This window comes from Ceratotherium simum, chromosome 9, assembly GCF_057802395.1.
Source record: "Ceratotherium simum simum isolate JZ-2026a chromosome 9, ASM5780239v1, whole genome shotgun sequence".
Taxonomy (NCBI): Eukaryota; Metazoa; Chordata; class Mammalia; order Perissodactyla; family Rhinocerotidae; genus Ceratotherium; species Ceratotherium simum.
The window spans coordinates 52,112,166-52,130,583 of NC_141908.1; the positions used below are offsets into that span (position 1 = coordinate 52,112,166).

General features: G+C 37.4%; 1 protein-coding gene across 2 annotated transcripts in view; it reads left to right on the top strand.

Moving 5' to 3' along the window:
* Positions 1–18,033, top strand: part of PDK1 (pyruvate dehydrogenase kinase 1) — a 30,434-nt gene extending 12,401 nt beyond the window's left edge. Inside the window, exons 9-12 of one of the 2 annotated variants that reach the window (XM_087435398.1) lie at positions 9,223–9,333; positions 12,572–12,685; positions 13,156–13,201; positions 13,549–14,319. In XM_087435398.1, coding sequence (XP_087291524.1) covers positions 9,223–9,333; positions 12,572–12,685; positions 13,156–13,201; positions 13,549–13,688 — 411 coding nt within the window. In that variant the 3' untranslated portion in view covers positions 13,689–14,319. Of the gene's footprint in view, positions 1–9,222; positions 9,334–12,571; positions 12,686–13,155; positions 13,202–13,548; positions 14,320–14,695 lie in introns of those variants that run through there. The other variant, XM_004428183.3, reaches the window with a different exon arrangement.
* Positions 18,034–18,418: the final 385 nt, after the last annotated feature.

An 18,418-nucleotide genomic window follows, 5' to 3' on the forward strand; every position in this document is an offset into this window, starting at 1 on the left:
ATTGCTTCGTTTATGTGGCAGATTATGGAATTATCCCTTGAGTCTGTTTCTAGTCCAGCCCCTAATCCAGATGATTCAAGTTAAAGGAAATCCTGGAGACAGACAATTTAGCAGTAATCATGAATATCCACTGTGATAAGTAAAATCTAAAATATTTGAGTATTTGCAGTGTTATACAGATAGTATATAATTTTTCATTTTTAAACAATGCTTTTCAATCTACTTTTAATTGTTTCATTTGATTCTCATAATAGCTCTTTAGTTAGGAGCACAGGTAATTTTATTCTTGATTTTACAGATGAGGAGACTAAGACGCAATGCTTAGCTCATGATTACATAGGGAATAAATGACATGGGACATGAAATCAGGTCCTCTGACCCCAATGCCAGATCTTTCCCACTACCTTGTTCAGGTGGCTCAATTTCTAAGAGTATGATGACATTTCTCTGTTTTAAATAATCATTTTAAATTTTGTTTTAAAGTAATAAATGCAGAGAGTATACAAATCAGATAAGTCAGTTCTTGGCCATTTGTGCATCGGTACTCAGGAGGAGTCTTTTGGTTATTTCTTCTGGGATTTATTGCTATATTTTTAAGTAGTATTCTTAAATTGCTATTTCTGAAATTATAAAGTTTTAAACAGCAAACACTAGCTTTCTGTTATGGTAGCTTAGGAGTTGGCTCTCTTACAGCACTTCCTTTCCCCCACCTAGCCTCGATTGTCATTTTCCCAATATTTAAGTTCAGACATGGAATTCTAGATTGAAAATAATCATCCTGCAGAATTTTGAAGGCATCTACTGTTCCTCTTTTTAAAAGTGTATAATTCAGTGATTTGTAATATATTCACAAAGTTGTGCAACCATACCATTGTCTAATTTCAGAACGTTTTCAGCACTCCCAAGAAAAACCCCAATACCTGTTGGCAGTCATTCCGCATTTCCTCCTTTCCCTAGTCCTTGGAAACCGGTAATCTCAAAAAATCAACTTTTTTGCTTTGTTGATTTTTCTTCATTGTTTTTCTATTCTTTATTAATTTCCACTCTAATCTTGATTATTTCCTTCCTTTTGCTTGCTTTGGAGTTAGTTTGCTTTTTTTTTTAGTTTCTTCAGTGGAAGTTTAGGTTATTGATTTGAGACATTTTACAATATAAATTTCCCTCCAAGCACTGCTTCCTCTTTATCCCACAAGTTTTTTATGTTGTTTTTTCATTTTCATTCATCTCAAAGTATTTTCTAATTTCCCTTGTGATTTCTTCTTTGACCCATTGGTTGTTTAGGATTGTCTTGTTTAATTTGCATATATTTGTTAATTCCCCACATGTTTTTCTGTTATTGATTTCTAATTTCATTCCCTTGTGATCAGAAATATAGTCTGTATGATTTCAATCCTTTTACACTTATTGAGACTTGTTTTATGGCCTAACATATGGTCTTTCCTGGAGAATGTTCCCTTGTTGATCTGTATAGTTGTCATATCCATTATTCAAAGTAGGTTATTGAAGTCTCCAACTATTATTTTTGAATTGTCTATTTATCCCTTCAATTCTGTCAGTTTTTGCTTCATGTATTTTGGAGTTCTATTGTTAAGTGTTTCTATGTTTATAGTTTTATATCTTATTGATGTACAGTCAAGCACCACATAACGATGTTTCGGTCAAAAACAGACTGCATATATGATGGTGGTCCCATAAGATTAGTGCCATAGAGCCTAGGTGTGTAGTAGGCTATGCCATCTAGGTTTGTGTAAGTACACGATGATGTTTGCACAATGACGAACGTATTTCTCAGAACATATCTCCATTGTTAAGCAACACATGACTGTATTGACCTTTTATCATTGAAAATGCCCTTTTTTGTCTCTAATAACAATTTTGTCTGAAAGTGTATTTTGTCTGATATTAATATAACCATCCCAGGTCTCTTTTGGTTTCTGTTTTTGTGGTGTATCTTTTTCTAAGCTCTTATTTTCAACCTGTTTGTATCTTTGAGTCTAAAGTGTGTTTCTTGTAGATAGCATATGGTTAGGTCATGTTTTTTTTAATCCATCCTGCCAATGTCTACTTTTAATTCGAGTGTTCAAGCCAGTTACATTTAACATAATTGCTGTTAATGTAGGATTTATGTTTGCCATTTTGCCATTTGTTTTCTATATATCTTATGTCTCTTTTGGTTTTTTATTTCTCCATTGCTAATGCCTTTTCTGTTAAAATGATATTTTCTAGTGTACCATTTTAATCTCCTCCTTGTTTCTCTTATTATATTTCTTTGAGTTATTTTCTTAGTGGTTGTCCTGGGATTACAGTTAACATCTTTATTTATAACAATCTAGTTCAGATTAATACCAATTTAATTTCAATAGTATATACAGACTTTGTTCCTATATAGGTCCATTCCTTTCCCCATCTTTTGTGTTGTTATTGTCATAAATCATACATCTTTATACATTGTATGCCCATCTACACAGATTTATAATTATTGCTCTATGCACTTGTCTTTTAAATAAAAGAAAAAAGTTATAAACAAAAAACACACTTAGACTATTCTTTATATTTACTTATGTAGTTAACTTTTCATAGTGCTCTTTATTTTTTCATGTGGACTTGATTTACTGGCTAGTGTTCTTTCATTTCAGGCTGAAAGATTTCTTTTATTATTTCTTGATGGGCAGGTCTACCAATGATGAACTCTCTCAGTTTTTGCTTATTTAAGACTCTCTTAATTTCTCCTTCATTTTTGAAGGATCGTTTTACTGGATAGAGAATTCTTGACTGATAGTCTTTCTTTCAGCATTTTGAATATGTTAATCCTACTGCCTTTTGGCCTCCATGGTTTCTGATAAGAAATCAGCTAGTAATCTTATTAGGATCCTTTGTATGTGATGACTCACTTTTCTTGCTGCTTTCAAGATTCTTTCTTCTTGGCTTTTGACAGTTTGATTGTGATCTGTCCAGGTTGGATCTCTTTGAGTTTATTATACTTGGAGTTTGATGAGCTTCATCTTCTTCATCAAAATTGGGACGTTTTCAACCATCATTTCTTCAAGTATTCTTTCTGCCCCATCTCTCTCTCCTTCTGGGATTCCCAGTATGCGCATGTTGGTACACTTGATGAAATCCCACAGGTCTCTGATGCTCTGTTCATTTTTCTTCATTCTTTTTTCTTTCTGTTTCTCACACTGGATAATTTCAGTTGACCTGTCTTCACGATTGCTGATTCTTCTTCCACATGTTCAAATCTGCTGTTGAGCCATTCCAGTGAATTTTTTTTTTTTTGTGAGGAAGATCAGCACTGAGCTAACATCTGATGCCAATCCTCCTCTTTTTGCTGAGGAAGATTGGCCCTGAGCTAACATCCGTGCCCATCTTCTTCTGCTTTATATGGGACGCCACCACAGCATGGCTCTACAAACAGTGCATTGGTGCATGCCTGGGATCCAAACCGGTGAGCCCCGGGCTGCCGCAGCGGAGCACTGTGCACTTAACTGCTTGCGCCACCAGGCTGGCCCCACCAGTGAATTTTTTATTTCCATTATACTTTTCAACTCCAGAATTTCTATTTGGTTTTCTTATATAATTTCTATCCTTTTTTTTAATTGCTATTCTCTATGTGGTGAGACATCCTTATACTTTCCTTTAGTTCTTTAGAAGTGGTTTCCTTTAGTTCTTTGAACATATTTAAAATAGTACAGTCTTTGTTTGGTAAGTCAGAGTTTCCTCAAGTATAGTCTCTGTTTCCTTTTTTCCCCTGTCTGTGGGCCATACTTTCTTGTTTCTTTGCATGCCTTATAATTTTTGTTGAAAAATAGACATTTAAAATAACATAATATGACAACTCTGAAGATCAGATACTTCCCCCCTCCCCAAGGTTGCTTGTTATTGTTTGTTGGTGACTTTTTAAAAACTAATTCTGTAAAGTCTATATTCTTTGTTGTATGTGGCCACTGAAGTGTCTGCTCAGTTAGCTTAGTGGTTGTCAACTAATGATTGGACTGAGATTTCCTTAAATGCCACCTGCCAGTCTTCATCAAAGGACTCTGTGTGTGTATTGGGGCATGCCTTAGGCAGTCTGCCAGGCAGTTGACAACTCTTACTTAACCTTTAGGTCCTGCTTGTACAGAGCCTCAAGGTCAGTCAGAGGTGAAAGCGTAGGACCCTCTCAAGTCTTTCCTGAACTTGAACATAGCCCTAGGTGTGAACATAACTTTCTGGATTCCCAGGATATCCCTGAGCTTTTCTAAGCCCTTATGGACATCTCATTTCCCAGCTTTTCCTGTTAAGCGTTCTGGTTAGCCTATTGTTTGCCTTAACTGTTGTGGACTGCCACAGGCAGTCCTCAAATTAATCAATTACCTCTTAATTGTTTTTGACAAATCTTTCCGAGGATGGGGAGTCAGTATGTGCAAGACTTTTGCATTGGGGAGCTCAGAATCAGATCAAAAAAAGATAGCCTTCCCAGCGGCTGCCGGGCTGCTGCTTTCACTCCGATTGCATGTTATTGATGGGGTTGAGATGGGGGAGGGAATAAGCCAAGTTAAAACACCACAAAGCTCACTGTTGTTTTTCTTGACTAAATGCTCCCCAAATTGCTGCAAGCTTTTGGTTAATTTCCAGAGTTCTGAACAAAGTTGATTTTGACAGTTTTTGCCTTTTTCTCAGTGCTGTGATGGAGGAGAGACTTTTGGGGGCTCCTTTCTCCCCTTTTTTTGCTGACATAACTCCTGCTCTTCCTTTTGAGGAGACTTATGCTTATTCCAATTCCCATTCCTTTGTATGCAACCAGTTTTAGGTGTCAGCTGTTGTTGTTTTGTTTTAACTGAAGCTTTTAAGATCTTTTCTTCAGCTCTATTCTGAAATCTCACAATGACATGACTTGGTGTGGGCCTTTTCGTACTCACTGGGCTGGGCCGTTTAGAATTTCCACTGTTTCTTTGATACTTTCTTCCATGCTCTTTCTCGTTCTGATAGTCATATTTGAAGGATGCTGGGCTTCATGAAATGATCCTCTGATTTTTCTTATCTTTTCTCCTCCTCTTTTTTATCTCTTTAACTGTTTATTCTACTCTGAGGTTTCCTCGACTTTAAATTCCCAGTCCTTCTGTTGAATTTTTATTTCCATTATCTTATTAAAAATTTCCAAGAACTTTTATTATTTATTATTCCTTTTTTACAGTATTCTGTTCTAGTTTTATCTTCTTTTATCACTCTCAGGGTAGTAATGATAGTTGTTTTTTTAAAAATTAATGTCTCTGCTCTCTGCACTGCCTGTTTCCTCTGAATTTCTTTTTTCGTTTATCTCTTTTGGCTGTTCATTTAAAAGAGTGAGGCATAAATAAATATATGGCAATACCATCTGTTTGCTGAAAAAGTAATGTGAATGCGTCACTTGTTTTTTAGCCCATCATGCTAATGTGTGTCTGTTTTTTGGTTAGTTATGTGTCAGCTACTTGCCCATTAAAGTTTACTTCATTCAAAATAAGTCCCATATGACTTCAGTTGTGCTGCAGCATCGTCTTGCCTCTACCTTTTTTTGCCTCTGTGTCACGTGCTTTAGCATGCTCATCTGCGGCTGTTTTCCATTACTTGTGGTCATCCATCACTGCATGGATCAAGGTTCACTGAGCACTTAGGCACTCAGCAGAGACTCATTCTGTGCCGGTGGCCAGGCTTTGCTTAGGGAGTCTGTCTGTCTGGTGTAAAGAAAGGTTCATAACAACCCAGCGATTCCACTCCTAAGTATGTACCCTAAAGGAACAACTATTCAAGCAAAAACTTAAACATGAATGTTCATAGCAGCATTATTCACAATAGCCAAAAACTGGAAACAGCCCAAATGTCCATCAACTGATGAATAGATCAACAAAATGTAATATATCCATACAGTGGAATATTATTTGGCCATAAAAGGAATGAAGTATTGGTACGTGCTACAACATTGAAAACATTATGCTAAGTGAAATAAACCAATCACAAAAGGCCACATTGTATGATTCGATTTATATGAAATATCCAGGATAGGCAAATATATAGGGACAAGAAGTAGATTAGCGGTTGATTAGGAGTGTAATCAATAAAAAGTCCCAGGTTTCTTTTTAAAGTAATGAAGATATTCTAAAATTGTGATGATTTTAGATGATGGTTGCACATATCTGTGAATATATTTTAGGTGATGGTTGCACATATCTGTGAATATATTAAAAATCACTGAGTTGTACACTTTACATGGGTGAATTATATGGTATGTGAATTATATTTCAATAAAGCTGTTAAAAAAAAAAGAAAAAGAAAGAAAAGCTTGTTAGGCTCTTGAGCAGACGGTTCTAGAAGCCGCTCTGAAAGCCCTACCTGCACTGGGCTCTGCCTCCACCTGTCGCTCTTCCTCCTCACATCCAGGCTGTCGTGACCGCATCTACTCTTGTGATCTCTTTACACGTTAAACGCTGGCTCCAATTGACTTCAGTAGGGCTTTCATCCTTGTCACTTACCCTAGACTTTGAGGATCAAGGCCTGGGGTCTTCCCCCCCACCCCATTCTTTTAGTTCAAATTATTGACATTTTTCACCTTTTATCCTTCTGCTGAAAATCTTGTGAAAGAATTATTTTTTTCTGTCTTACAATTCTGGCTGCTCTTTCAGATTTTGTGTTTGGTCTAAATTCAGTAAATAACATAAGTGATATAGTCACATGTCTTTTAAATTGTAAATGTCTTGGTTCATTCACTCTTGGTGATTTTACAAACTTGACATTGAAAAAGCTGTTGAGTAAGAGACTTCAGGAGCTCTGGGTGAGTTCAGGGTTAGTAAATTTCCTGCCTTCAGAGCTGTCATCAAGTCAGTAGTGGTTCATTTCCCTTGGACCTGAAATTCACATGAATTAGCCCAGGGAGCCCAGTGTGATGGGGAACAGGAAGTTAGGGATGGCAACTCTTGGTGAGATGACATTGAGAAGTGGTGATTTCATGTACTGAAGGGAAAACTTTAAAAATAATTGGCAATCTTCTCTTCCTCAGCCTTCCTGTTGACATTACTCCCCACCACCCATCTCTTTCATAATATCTTTCCTTTTCCTTGGCATTGGCTTATGTTCCATGATTCTAGATTTTTTCTCCAAATTATTTTAATCTGAGACTTTTTGTTTAATTTTGACATTCTTTCTCAATATATTTGTCAGCAGAGTACATTCTTCTTGTCTTAAATATATACAGACCAAACATCTGTCTCTCCCATTATTCCCACCCTCTCATTTCCCAAAGAACTCAGATCCTCGGGTATGATAGCATGTGTTACAACTCTCTTGGAAGCTCTTTTGACCACTTTAAAAATCTACCAGTTCTAGTTTATTGTGTTTTTGGCTGCAAAGCAATGGAGGTCATCTTTATCAGTTTTTAACTATATTCCTGTCACCTCTGACAAAGTCACTTCTGTCCTTTCTGTCAGTTCTCTGCTTTTCTCATATGAGCCTACGGCTAGAAATCACTTTTTGTTTCAGACCTGCTGGATTGCCATAGTCTTTCTGGCCAAAAAGTGAAGAAAAACCAGGAAATATTTATTGAAGGTCTACTTTTTTTATCTTAATATCTATTCTAATATATTGTTTACTTACTTAATATTGACAGAACACCCACACGTCTTACTCATGTTACCAGTAAATCTGAAGCAGAGCATTAAAGGATGAAAAGTTAAGGAATTAATGGATCTCGGAAAATACTCAGAGCTCTTTATTCATCTTACTAAAATAAATCTCTTCATAGGGCTTTGAATTCATAGCCGAGAACAATTTCAAGCATAATGCTACATACAAGTTCTTAATAAAGTCCTTGTGTATTTTTATACTGCAATTATCTAATTATAGATATATCAGAGGCAAGTCTTCAAATGATATTTCAAAGCAGATTTTTATTTTAAAAATTAAAATAGCTATGTAATTTCCATTATGAAAGTAATATATATACGTACTGTAAAGATTTTTAAAGATGACATAAAAACTCAACTATAAGCCATCCAGCCTATTGACTTTTTAATACATATCATTCAGTACTGTTTTTATCTATCTGTATATCTATATACATATGTTAAAAGCGGATGTTTGTATGTGAGAGCTATCTTAATATTGTAGATAGTAGAATCAATTTAGATTTTGTAACAAAGGAAAATGGCTCTGGCAGATTAGAATATACACTGCACAGTAGCTAGGAAGATAAATCTGTGTTAACTGTGAAGGAAAACGAAATGAAGACAATCTGTAAATAAATTATTAAATTCAATCTATCATATGATTTGAGTCAGGAAAAGAATAAGAACAATATAAAGACCTATTTTTTTTTTATAAACTCGCCAGAAAGTTATCTGGGCATCTATGCTGTGAAATTGCTTGGAGATGAGACACTACAACACAATGAAGTGGTTCTGTTTTTTCTTCCTTGAAAAGGAAAATTATACTGTTTTTTTCCATAATAAAAGAAATTGTGAAAAAAATTCAGAAAGTAAAAACCCAAAAGAAGAAAATCACTCATAATCCCATAGACAATAAAATTATATATCATTATAGACTTTTTTATAGTATAATTTTCACAAAATTAGAATATTATAAATGCTTCTTTATAACTTTTTGATACTAAACAATATTTTGTGAACATCTCTCATGCCAGTACATACAGTTCTACATAATATTTATGGCTAAATAGTCTTCTGTTTTAGAATGTATGTTCATTCACTTAAATAGTCCCCTGTTTAGGTTGTAATCTAGTTTTAGCTGTTCTCTGCAGTGGTGTGATGGATATTCTCATACATACCTTGCATACTTTTCTGATTATTTTCTTAGGATAAACATTGTTGGGTCAAAGGGTTCATGCATTTTTAATATGTTTGCCAAACTGCCCACCAGAAAGGAAATCAAGAATTTATTGTTACATCCAAGATAGACTTAGCTTATACCCCATTTCTGTGCTATACTGCACTTTAGTGTGACTTCAGTAAATATACAGAGCCAAGCATTGACTTTGTATTACAAGGGAGTTTATTATGTGTTAGAATTCTGCACATTAGAGGAGTTGTGTTAAGTCTGCCAGTGAGGGAAACGTTTACGTTCCCAACTTGGATTGCATGGTATTCGTTTTGAAAAGCTGCACTCTCCAGCCAGCAGTTCAACTGTGACACTGAGTATGCATTGGTATTTTGCTGTTTATGAGACTTGGTCATAGGGCAGGATCCTTTCTCATCTTAGATGAGTGACCGAGGAGGTGGTGTTCCTTTGAGGAAAATTGACAGACTCTTCAACTACATGTACTCAACCGCACCCCGGCCTCGAGTGGAGACGTCCCGAGCGGTGCCTCTGGTATGTGACCGAGAGATAATGAAATGTGTTTTCGTGAACTGCCAAGAAATAAATCATTTAAGCCATTGTGTAGGGTACATCACAAGGAAGAAGGGAAGCTATTAGAAAAAAACGCTTTCCTCCTTTATTTTGATTGACCAGAGCACAAGACAGAGAGTATTGTTTTAGTCTCGTTGCCAAGCTTGATAGTGACATGTCAGTGGTTTTCATGTGGTAAGCCACATTTGCTACACTGTTTCTAGTGTGAAGAGTAAATTACCAGTTTTACTAGTATTTGGTCAGCACTGATTTAATCTTCAGTATTGATTTTTTTTTTCTCAAGTACTTGTAATTAGAGAGAGCTCATATTCTAGACTCAGAAATAAGACTAGAGTTCTGATCAGTTTAATCACCAACCTGGAAATGGCTCAAATTATAGTTGTTTTGATGGTAATTTTTATTGATATTAGTCACCTATTTTCAAGTTTAATAAGATTAGCTTTTGAATTGACTCCATCCTTGTCCTCTAACTCCCAGAAAAGTGCTTTGCCAAATCTCTGACCAGTAATTCTGGAAGAACTATTCTTCCAGGCTTTGAAACTTCTCTGGCATATACACAGGAGTTATGCTGTAACATGGTGAAATACAGGATAAGATGGATTTATTTTAGACTCTTTCTAGGAAGTTACTGGAAGGACTTTAATAGTTTTACCTGTTACACAGCACACATTCTGTAGCTACAACTGTAATATAGTTCATGGCTTACCAAACTTTTAAAATGATTGCTCCAGTGATGTGCTTCTCAAATTGAGCTATGTGGCTCCCAGGGTGGGCATCCATGTGCCAAGGGGCAGACAAGATCAAATAATAAACATGAGCATCTTCTCAGATTCTGATTTTACTCTAAGAAGGGGAGAGAAGGGATAAACTACTTTTGTAGTAAACAAATACTGTAGCATTTTTGTGGAGAGCGGCACAGCATATTAGCCCAGACTCGGAATCTAATCTTTCTGGCTCCATTCCTGACTCCACTGTGGAGCTTTGGGAAAATTATTGACCTTTTAATACCACAGTTTCCCCAACTTGAAAAATCAAGTTATCGTGAGGATTAGGTGAGTTAATACATGTAAAAATACTTTTTATAGTACCTGGCATATAGTAAATGCCCTATAGATGTTTGTTGTTTAGGATGCAAAATTTATGTGAATTTTTAAGGAAACAGGAGGGCACGGTCTCCCCTCTACATCTGCACAGCCTTACCGAGGGTAAGACAGTTGTTCAGCTCTCACAGAGCCTCCTTCCTGGTATCATGACCACTTTGTAAGTGGACCCAGTAAGCACTAGGACAGCCGGAGAAAGGCTGCTTGACATCCACCGGAGTGGTGACTTGTATACCTGATTACTGAGAGCTTCCTCCATGTGGATGCCTTCTGGTGGTCTGGTGGGTATCTACATGGACGCGATATCTTCACACTGTAAGCCCATTCAAAGAGGAGCATCCACACTCCTCTCTTCCAGATCTCCTTCTCATCAGTATCCAATTTTGTTCTTTCCAAGTCCCTGACTAGCCAGCCAACCTGTTTGCCACTGCCCATGAGTCCATGTAGGTGTACCACTTTAAGTTCTGCCCACTGGGAGGATTTACTTGCACTCCTGTCTTTGAGGCCCACCCCTGAGAGAGATTACAGTGAAAGGACATCCACTTTTGGCTGGTGCTGGCACACTGTGTAGGTCCATCAGTGGGCCCAGCCCATGCTGTTTTTCTTCTCTTTATTTATAGGGGAAGCCCCAGGAGTCCATAGATGTGGTTGAGGGAGAGGCAGTGATAGAGCAGATCAGGCACCATGGGATCCTGACTGCATGTGCAGTTTTCTTGGGGTCATTTCTAGAACCAATTAATGTGTCAGTCAGGGTCCCAATAGCAAAGAGATAGCTCACTCAAATTACGATCATTTAAGGAAGGCTTATTTACAAAGTCACAAATTACAAAAATATGGGTAGGGATAGTGCAGGAATCCAGGGTTAGCAGCAGTAGAGCTGTCCCTACCCTGAATCAAAGGGAAAAGGAGAGGGAGAAGTTAGCAGAACCCAGAAAAAGGGAAAGTTGCAGAGCAGCTGCTTACTCTCAAGAGGCCCAGCCTGCCCAAGGGAAGGACGCGGGGGAATGAATACCCTGATCTGACCCCCTCTGAACTCCTACTCGATTCCTCATTGGCCGGACCCACTGGAAGCAGAGGGCACGGGAATCCACTGACATCATCCTTTCAGGTCAGCCTCCCAGGGCCAGGAGAAATGTGGAGAATGGATAGTTGATTAGGAGGGGCAAACAGAAACTCTGGTTAGAAAAGGCAGGTAATAAATGGTGGAGGTAATAAAGCCAGAGCCTGGATTTGTTAATAGCACTTGAATCCTGAATCCATATAAGCTCTTAACTAAAGTGTTATATGGAATGTCATTGAACATCTGACTTGGTGATGAAAACTGTTTTTACACTTATCCAAATGTTTTGCTTTGTATTAAAGAACTGATAGGATTTATCCAGGTAAGAAGGCCATTCTTGATGCTAGGAACAGGATGAACAAAGACACAGAAGTGAAAAATAACGTGATATGTTTGAGGAACTTAAGAGCAGGAGATTTGATTCAGCCTGACTGGAAAGTGGGAGGCAAAGATCTTATCGGGTCTTGAAAGCTCTTTTAAGAAGCTTGGATTTTTATCTCAAGGCAGTCAAGGGGTTGGGGATGGTGGGGGATGCGGTTGTGGTGTGGTATGCTTTGAAGATTTTTAAGTAGGGAATTGACCTGTCAGTGAGAATTAAGAAAGTAGACTTATTATGGCTCTCTCCAGGTTCAGAACACAGGCTAGAAATTCATGATAGGAAGTCATGAGGTATATCTGTTAGGTTGCGACAAGGCTTTTTCGACTCTTGCTCCTAAAGGAGAGCACATGTTTTATACGATATTGCCAAAAGGAGTATCAGGATACTCTAGAGGAGGCCGCTGAAGAACTGCCTTTTCCAGAACCCCACAAGTCATTTTATAGAGGTAAGGAGAATGGGGAGTTTTAAATGACCCTGCTAGAGGAGTCATCTAACGTAGTACTCAACTCGGCTTCAGCTTGGTTGTTACTAATACTTGGCTATTACTGGATCTCTTAGAGGCAGGCTCTGACCCCTGGGATCCTCAGGAGCATTTATTTGAATTAGAAAAGTATTTCAGTGTGTGGCTCTCTGAATAGAATCATTTTTCTCATTGAACAGGCTGGTTTTGGTTATGGATTGCCCATATCACGACTTTATGCACAATACTTCCAAGGAGACCTAAAGCTGTATTCCCTAGAGGGTTATGGAACAGATGCAGTGATCTACATTAAGGTAATAACTATAGACTTCTTGATTTAATGATACCTCTTTTGATTATAAGATGCCAGTATTTAATGACATTTTCCTCTACCTCATGCTATTAAAATGTAAGGATATGGTTTTTTACATAGGATCTCATCTATTTTGACAAATAATCTCCTTGACTATGGGAAAAGAATCACTCTTATCTGTAATGATCAGGACTGTGGTTGTTAATAGAAAAAAAATTGGGTTGAAGTGGGGCATCATCAAAAGTTATATATCTTACAAATTTAATTTTAACATAAAACACATGAATGGACATTGACCTACCAATCTTTTGATGTACTGCCACGGCCTTTTCTTTGTATTTGGGTCTGCAGATTGAAGTTTCAGTTGTCTTTCTTGCAGAAGCTATACTTACAATGCATTGTTTTGGTTTCTGTAAACAAAGAAACAACCAAGTGCATAATCCTTTTTGAATTTTATACGGTCCTTTACAGATGTCTTCTGACTCTGATTTGACGGCAATTTTTGTGACCTTCCTTCGTGAGTCTTGCTAAAGCATTTATCTTAGTTTTCAAAAAACCCTCCCCCCTTTTTTTGTGCTTTATTTAAGCCATACTTGATTAAATTTTGTAATTACAATTACAGATGTAAGAACATAAACAGATTTGGGAACAAGCACGGGTGACTCTTTGTATGCATATAGCTCACCTGGTGGGAGCAGAAGCACTTAGTCTACTGGCCTGGGACGTTCCAAGTGTTTATGCAGAGATCAGTGTATTTTGCAGGGATGGAAAGCACTGGGCCCTATCAATCCACTGGATTGGTTAAACGGTGGGCTGTTGGTACCTATTTATTTACTGATTCTAGTTTCTTGTTCTGTCCTCTAGATGGCACCTATTTTATAGGAAATGCTGAAGATTTTATATTGGAAAAAATAAATTTGTCTGAAAAAGTTAAATTCTTTCAAGATAATAGTTCTTTTTTTTTAACCATCTCAATTTTGAGGAACTTAAAAAGGGCAACATGAAGGCAATATTTTTATCACCAAATGTTAACATTTTTGATCTAGCCAATAGATCAAGGGGTTCTGGTAGTTCTGACATATTTAAAGAGAATATGTAAGTGAAAGGTTTTTAGTTCCATTTTGGAAAAAATAGAAGATGGAAAGTCTTAAAGTATCATTAAAATCATCAACATCAAAGACCTTCCTTACCATTATTGGAATGAAATTTCCAGTTCAATATTTTGTACATCTTGGGAAATGCCTGTGGCTTAAGGTTGAAATCCTGCTGAAATATCCTAACTTGGAGAAGATAATGGGGAACGTAGTTTATCTCAGATTCCGGTGATTTTCAGGAAGCTGAAACAGATCAGTGAATGAATGGTGATGATATGTTGGGAACATGGAATGATGCATGATGCAGAAATCACATATGTGCTCACTGAAACAGGTGGCTCTAACGGCAGGAGAAGACGCGGCTCAAATCCGGGGCCAAGAATTGTTCCAGCAAAAGTCAAGATGCCTTGGACATAGTTTTATATGTATTGATCATAATAGCGTTATGATGACTTTTTTAAAGTACAGTGACTGTACTGAAAAAAAGTATTTCTTCAATGAATAATTAAAATAGATTTCATTAAATGATTGTGCAATTACATATATTAAGGTTCGTGTGTCACTTCTTACGCTTTTACACTTAACTGACTTTTTCAGTTAATGAACTTCTGGGTCGTGTTTTATAAGAGGTGTCTATTACACCTGTGTAAAATTTCAATCCAGCAGCTTGCAGGCTGGCTGCAGAATTACTGCAAGCGAGAAACGCAGTCAACACGCACACCAGGCAGTGCCATGGACTTAGTAAATAAAGTGTTTCAAATATGTACACAATCTTAAAATGTATGTAGATGGTGTTATAATTAATAAAATACAAATCCAATAAAGTATTAATTTGTAGTATCTTTTTGCCATTGTATGTATTCTCCAATAACAGAATGTAAAAAAATGCCAGACTTAGGTCCTGCTTTTTCTTTCAGGCTCTGTCAACAGACTCAATAGAAAGACTCCCCGTGTATAACAAAGCTGCCTGGAAGCATTACAACACCAACCATGAGGCTGACGACTGGTGTGTGCCCAGCAGAGAACCAAAAGACATGACGACATTCCGTAGTGCCTAGATATACTGGGACACCTGAAAGATCCAAACGTGGCTTTTGTATTAAATTTGGAAGAGATGGTGTCAGAACTACCTTATACCAAATACTTCACGTGTCGTTTTCACAATTAACTATTTGGGTAGAATAAATGGATAGTGAATTCCATTTATGCCTGTTAAACCACCTAAAGGATGAAATTGTACCTATTTTACACTTACATTTTCACAGTTAAGTGAACGTATTTTTAAGTAACCGTAGTTTTGGTCAACTTTCCTCTTTACGGTAGACTTCAGAAGCGTGGACGTTTTTGGGTTTCTAAGGGAAGCTGTGTGTTTTTTTTTTAAATACTTTGCATTTATGTCTGCTGGAAACGTTTTCTTAACGATACTGATTAGCTAGTTAGCCATCTTTCTGTTTTTTGGAGGAGTTCTGCCATCCTTTAGTAATGACAGCTAATAAGATGATCTTCAGATTTACTAGTGACTGACTACAAGTAAAGCAGAAAGCAGTTGTCCTGTAAGTGTAGAACCAGCCACTTTTCAGCATCTACATGCATTCTCTTCACTCTGAAGTTAATTTATCATTTTTTAATATTATTGCAAAAAATTGTAGCGACTGGTTCCCTATGGAGCTAAGCCAAGATCCTGGGCAATCTACTTTGAATATACTTGTGATTAATGCAAGGGGAAATTTTTATACTAAAAACAAACTAGCACTGCTAAAATTCTAGAGAGGAAATTGAGGGCAAAGCAGTGAGTCCCAAAACCTTGATTGATAGGATTATCTGGGGGAGCTTTTGAGAAACAAGAGTTTTTCTGGGTGCTACTCCAGACATACAGAATCAGACTCTCTGTGGCTGGATCCCAGGAATCTCACTTTTTAAAACGCTTCCCAGGTGAGTCTGATGCCTCGCCAATTTAGGAAACCACTCGTTTAAAGTGAGTAACAATGATACCACATTTGCTAAAGTAACATCTTTCGGTTTTGGTTTTCACCTATTGAAAGGTCAGACTCTAGACTCTAGGAGATACAAACTGAATCTCAGACCTGGTGCAATTAGAAGCAGGAGACAAATTGACAACGGGAGAATAGTCAGGTAACCGAAGGATCAGAACAAATGCACAAGTGTCGACAAAGAACTTAACATCTTATAAAAAATGCCTAGACTTTGTTATCAGGAAAAAATCAACCTGGGCTTATCACAACAATCCTTTGCATTCGTATGGTAATTTGTAGTTTACAAATACTTTGGTGTATTACGATAACTCCGTTGGGCTTTAAAACAGAGAGATATGGAGCAGGTCGTTATCATACTCATTTTGAGATTCAGAATGTGGCCCAGAGTCGCACAGAATTGGAGTCAGGGCCCAAGCTGTAGGTGCCAGTCACTCTGTCAGCCACCAAGACTGGAAGACCGTGGAGTTAGGAGACTATGTTAGTCATACCTCATCTTCTTTTAAGGTGACAGGGAGATACATTGAAAATAAATTTTAAAGTAAGATTTTAAATGTTTAAAGAACTGCTTTACTACTTAAATGGGGAACTTTGTTTATCTCGAAAATACATTGAGTTGAAACACCTCATTCTCAAAAGGATTACGTCAGCTTAACAATTCTGTATACATTTGTAAATTGGAAGGGATGTTAAAGGGCAGTTAGTCCAGGCTCCTCGTGTGAGAGATGACAATCCTGAGACTCAGAGTGTGTGGTTCGCCCAGGGCTGCTTAGCTAATTTGACCAAATGCTGGAAAAAGAAATCTTTAACCTATTGTTCCTTAATATGGATTTTGTGAAAAACAATAGGATATGCTATTACATGACTTATATTGGTTAAATATATTATGATTTCTTAGCTTTAAATTACACTTTTCTTATAATGATGAAGTATTTTAGAATCCTTTGAATCTAAGTATTCACTTTCTTTCCCAAATGAGACATTTGTACAACTGACATAAAGTTGATGTTTTTACACTCTTCCCCCTGCAAAGAAAGTAAAGTTTTTCCTCTTTAAGAGCTAAGAAATGGTATTTTGAAACGAAAAGTGAAATATTTTCCTTTAGCTTCTTTTTAAGGTATAACTGCTTTTTTACCTTGTTATTGTGATAATGGACAGAAAATTACATAATAAAAATATTTGGAGGGTAGCAGTCTGCTGGTTGGTTTTAAATCATTGTGCTACCTGAAAAGTTTTTAGTTTTTAGATTCTTAAACTATTTTGTCCACCAGCATTTAATGTGATGCCATGTAGATAAAAATATATGCTAAAGGATAAGAAGTGGATACTAAGTGATTTTTATAACCTGGGCATTTAATGAACGTGCCAACATTTTTTAGGAAGAATTGCAAAAATATTCTACCCTATACTTAAAATACTGGTTGGCTTTAGATGTCTTAATACTTAGTAGTGATCACTTTCTTGCACTGTGTAGCTTTACATGAAGATGTTGAAGTGGAAGTCTACCATATTATTTTATAAAATGTTTTGTGTAAGGCAATAAACTGAAAACATGGATCAACTCTTATTTTGAAAATGAATTGGGTCAATTTAGGTTTTTAAAAATATAATTAAAAATATAATTATGTTTTTTAAATAAAAGTCTCTTCCATCATCAAGAGTCAACATTTTGTAAACGTTCAAAAAGTCATACCTAGGTGGCTCCCGCTAAATCTCGCTATCTTCGGTACAGGAAATGGTTGAAACTTAGATTTTTTTTGCCAACAAGTTTTTTTTACTGGTCCAGAATAAATCCCAGTTTGGGGACCACTTAGAAGTCTGAGGAGAGATTTAAGCTTCCTATAAGGAAGAACTGACAGAGCAGGACTCCAGGCTCTGCGAAGAGTCTCAGGGGGAAGCCAGTGCCTCTGGTGCAGGCAGGTGGAGAATGAAGAGAGGGGATATTCAGTCAGAACTCTCCTTCTGCTTGGCCACAGCACACAAGTGGCCCTCTAGCTGCCCCAGATGTACAAAAAGATCAACAGGATGCTAAGACCTTGGCACTGCGGTCTGGGCTAATTCTCAGACCGTGACACCAGGGCAGAGGAGCCCTCAGCTCCCACCTTCGCCAAGGAAAGGGATGCTTGAGTTTCTGTTTCTCCTATTGGTTTTCATTTATGTTGTCTTGTCTCCTATGTGCCATATTCTTTTTTAATGTGTTTCAGATGATGTATTTGTGAAATGATTTGTAGAAATGATTTAAAGACTGGGGTGATGTTACCTTCCTTCAGAGTGGATTTGTTTGCTTCTGTTGGGTGTTTGGGAGCACTGAAAACCTGGGGCCACCTCAGCCCAATCTCAGGGCTTGAGAAGGCATGAAGCTGAGCTCCGGCATCTGGAAATGCATGTTTCCTCCTGATTCACTCTTATTCCCATGGTGCTGCCCTTTGGGAGCCCCTTCCAAAGGGAGGAGGTTTAGTAAGGGGCAACTTCGTGGTGGGCCTTGCTCCCCACTTCCAGGAGGCTTCTCAGACTCTCAGTGCCACCTCCAGAAGCTGCAAATGCCCTAGTTGAAACATAGCTTCAAATGCTGGTCTTACTTCTCCGAGTTCCTGTTTTTTCCCAGAATCATGACCTATGATTTCTTGTTGTCTTATTACCTTGCCAATG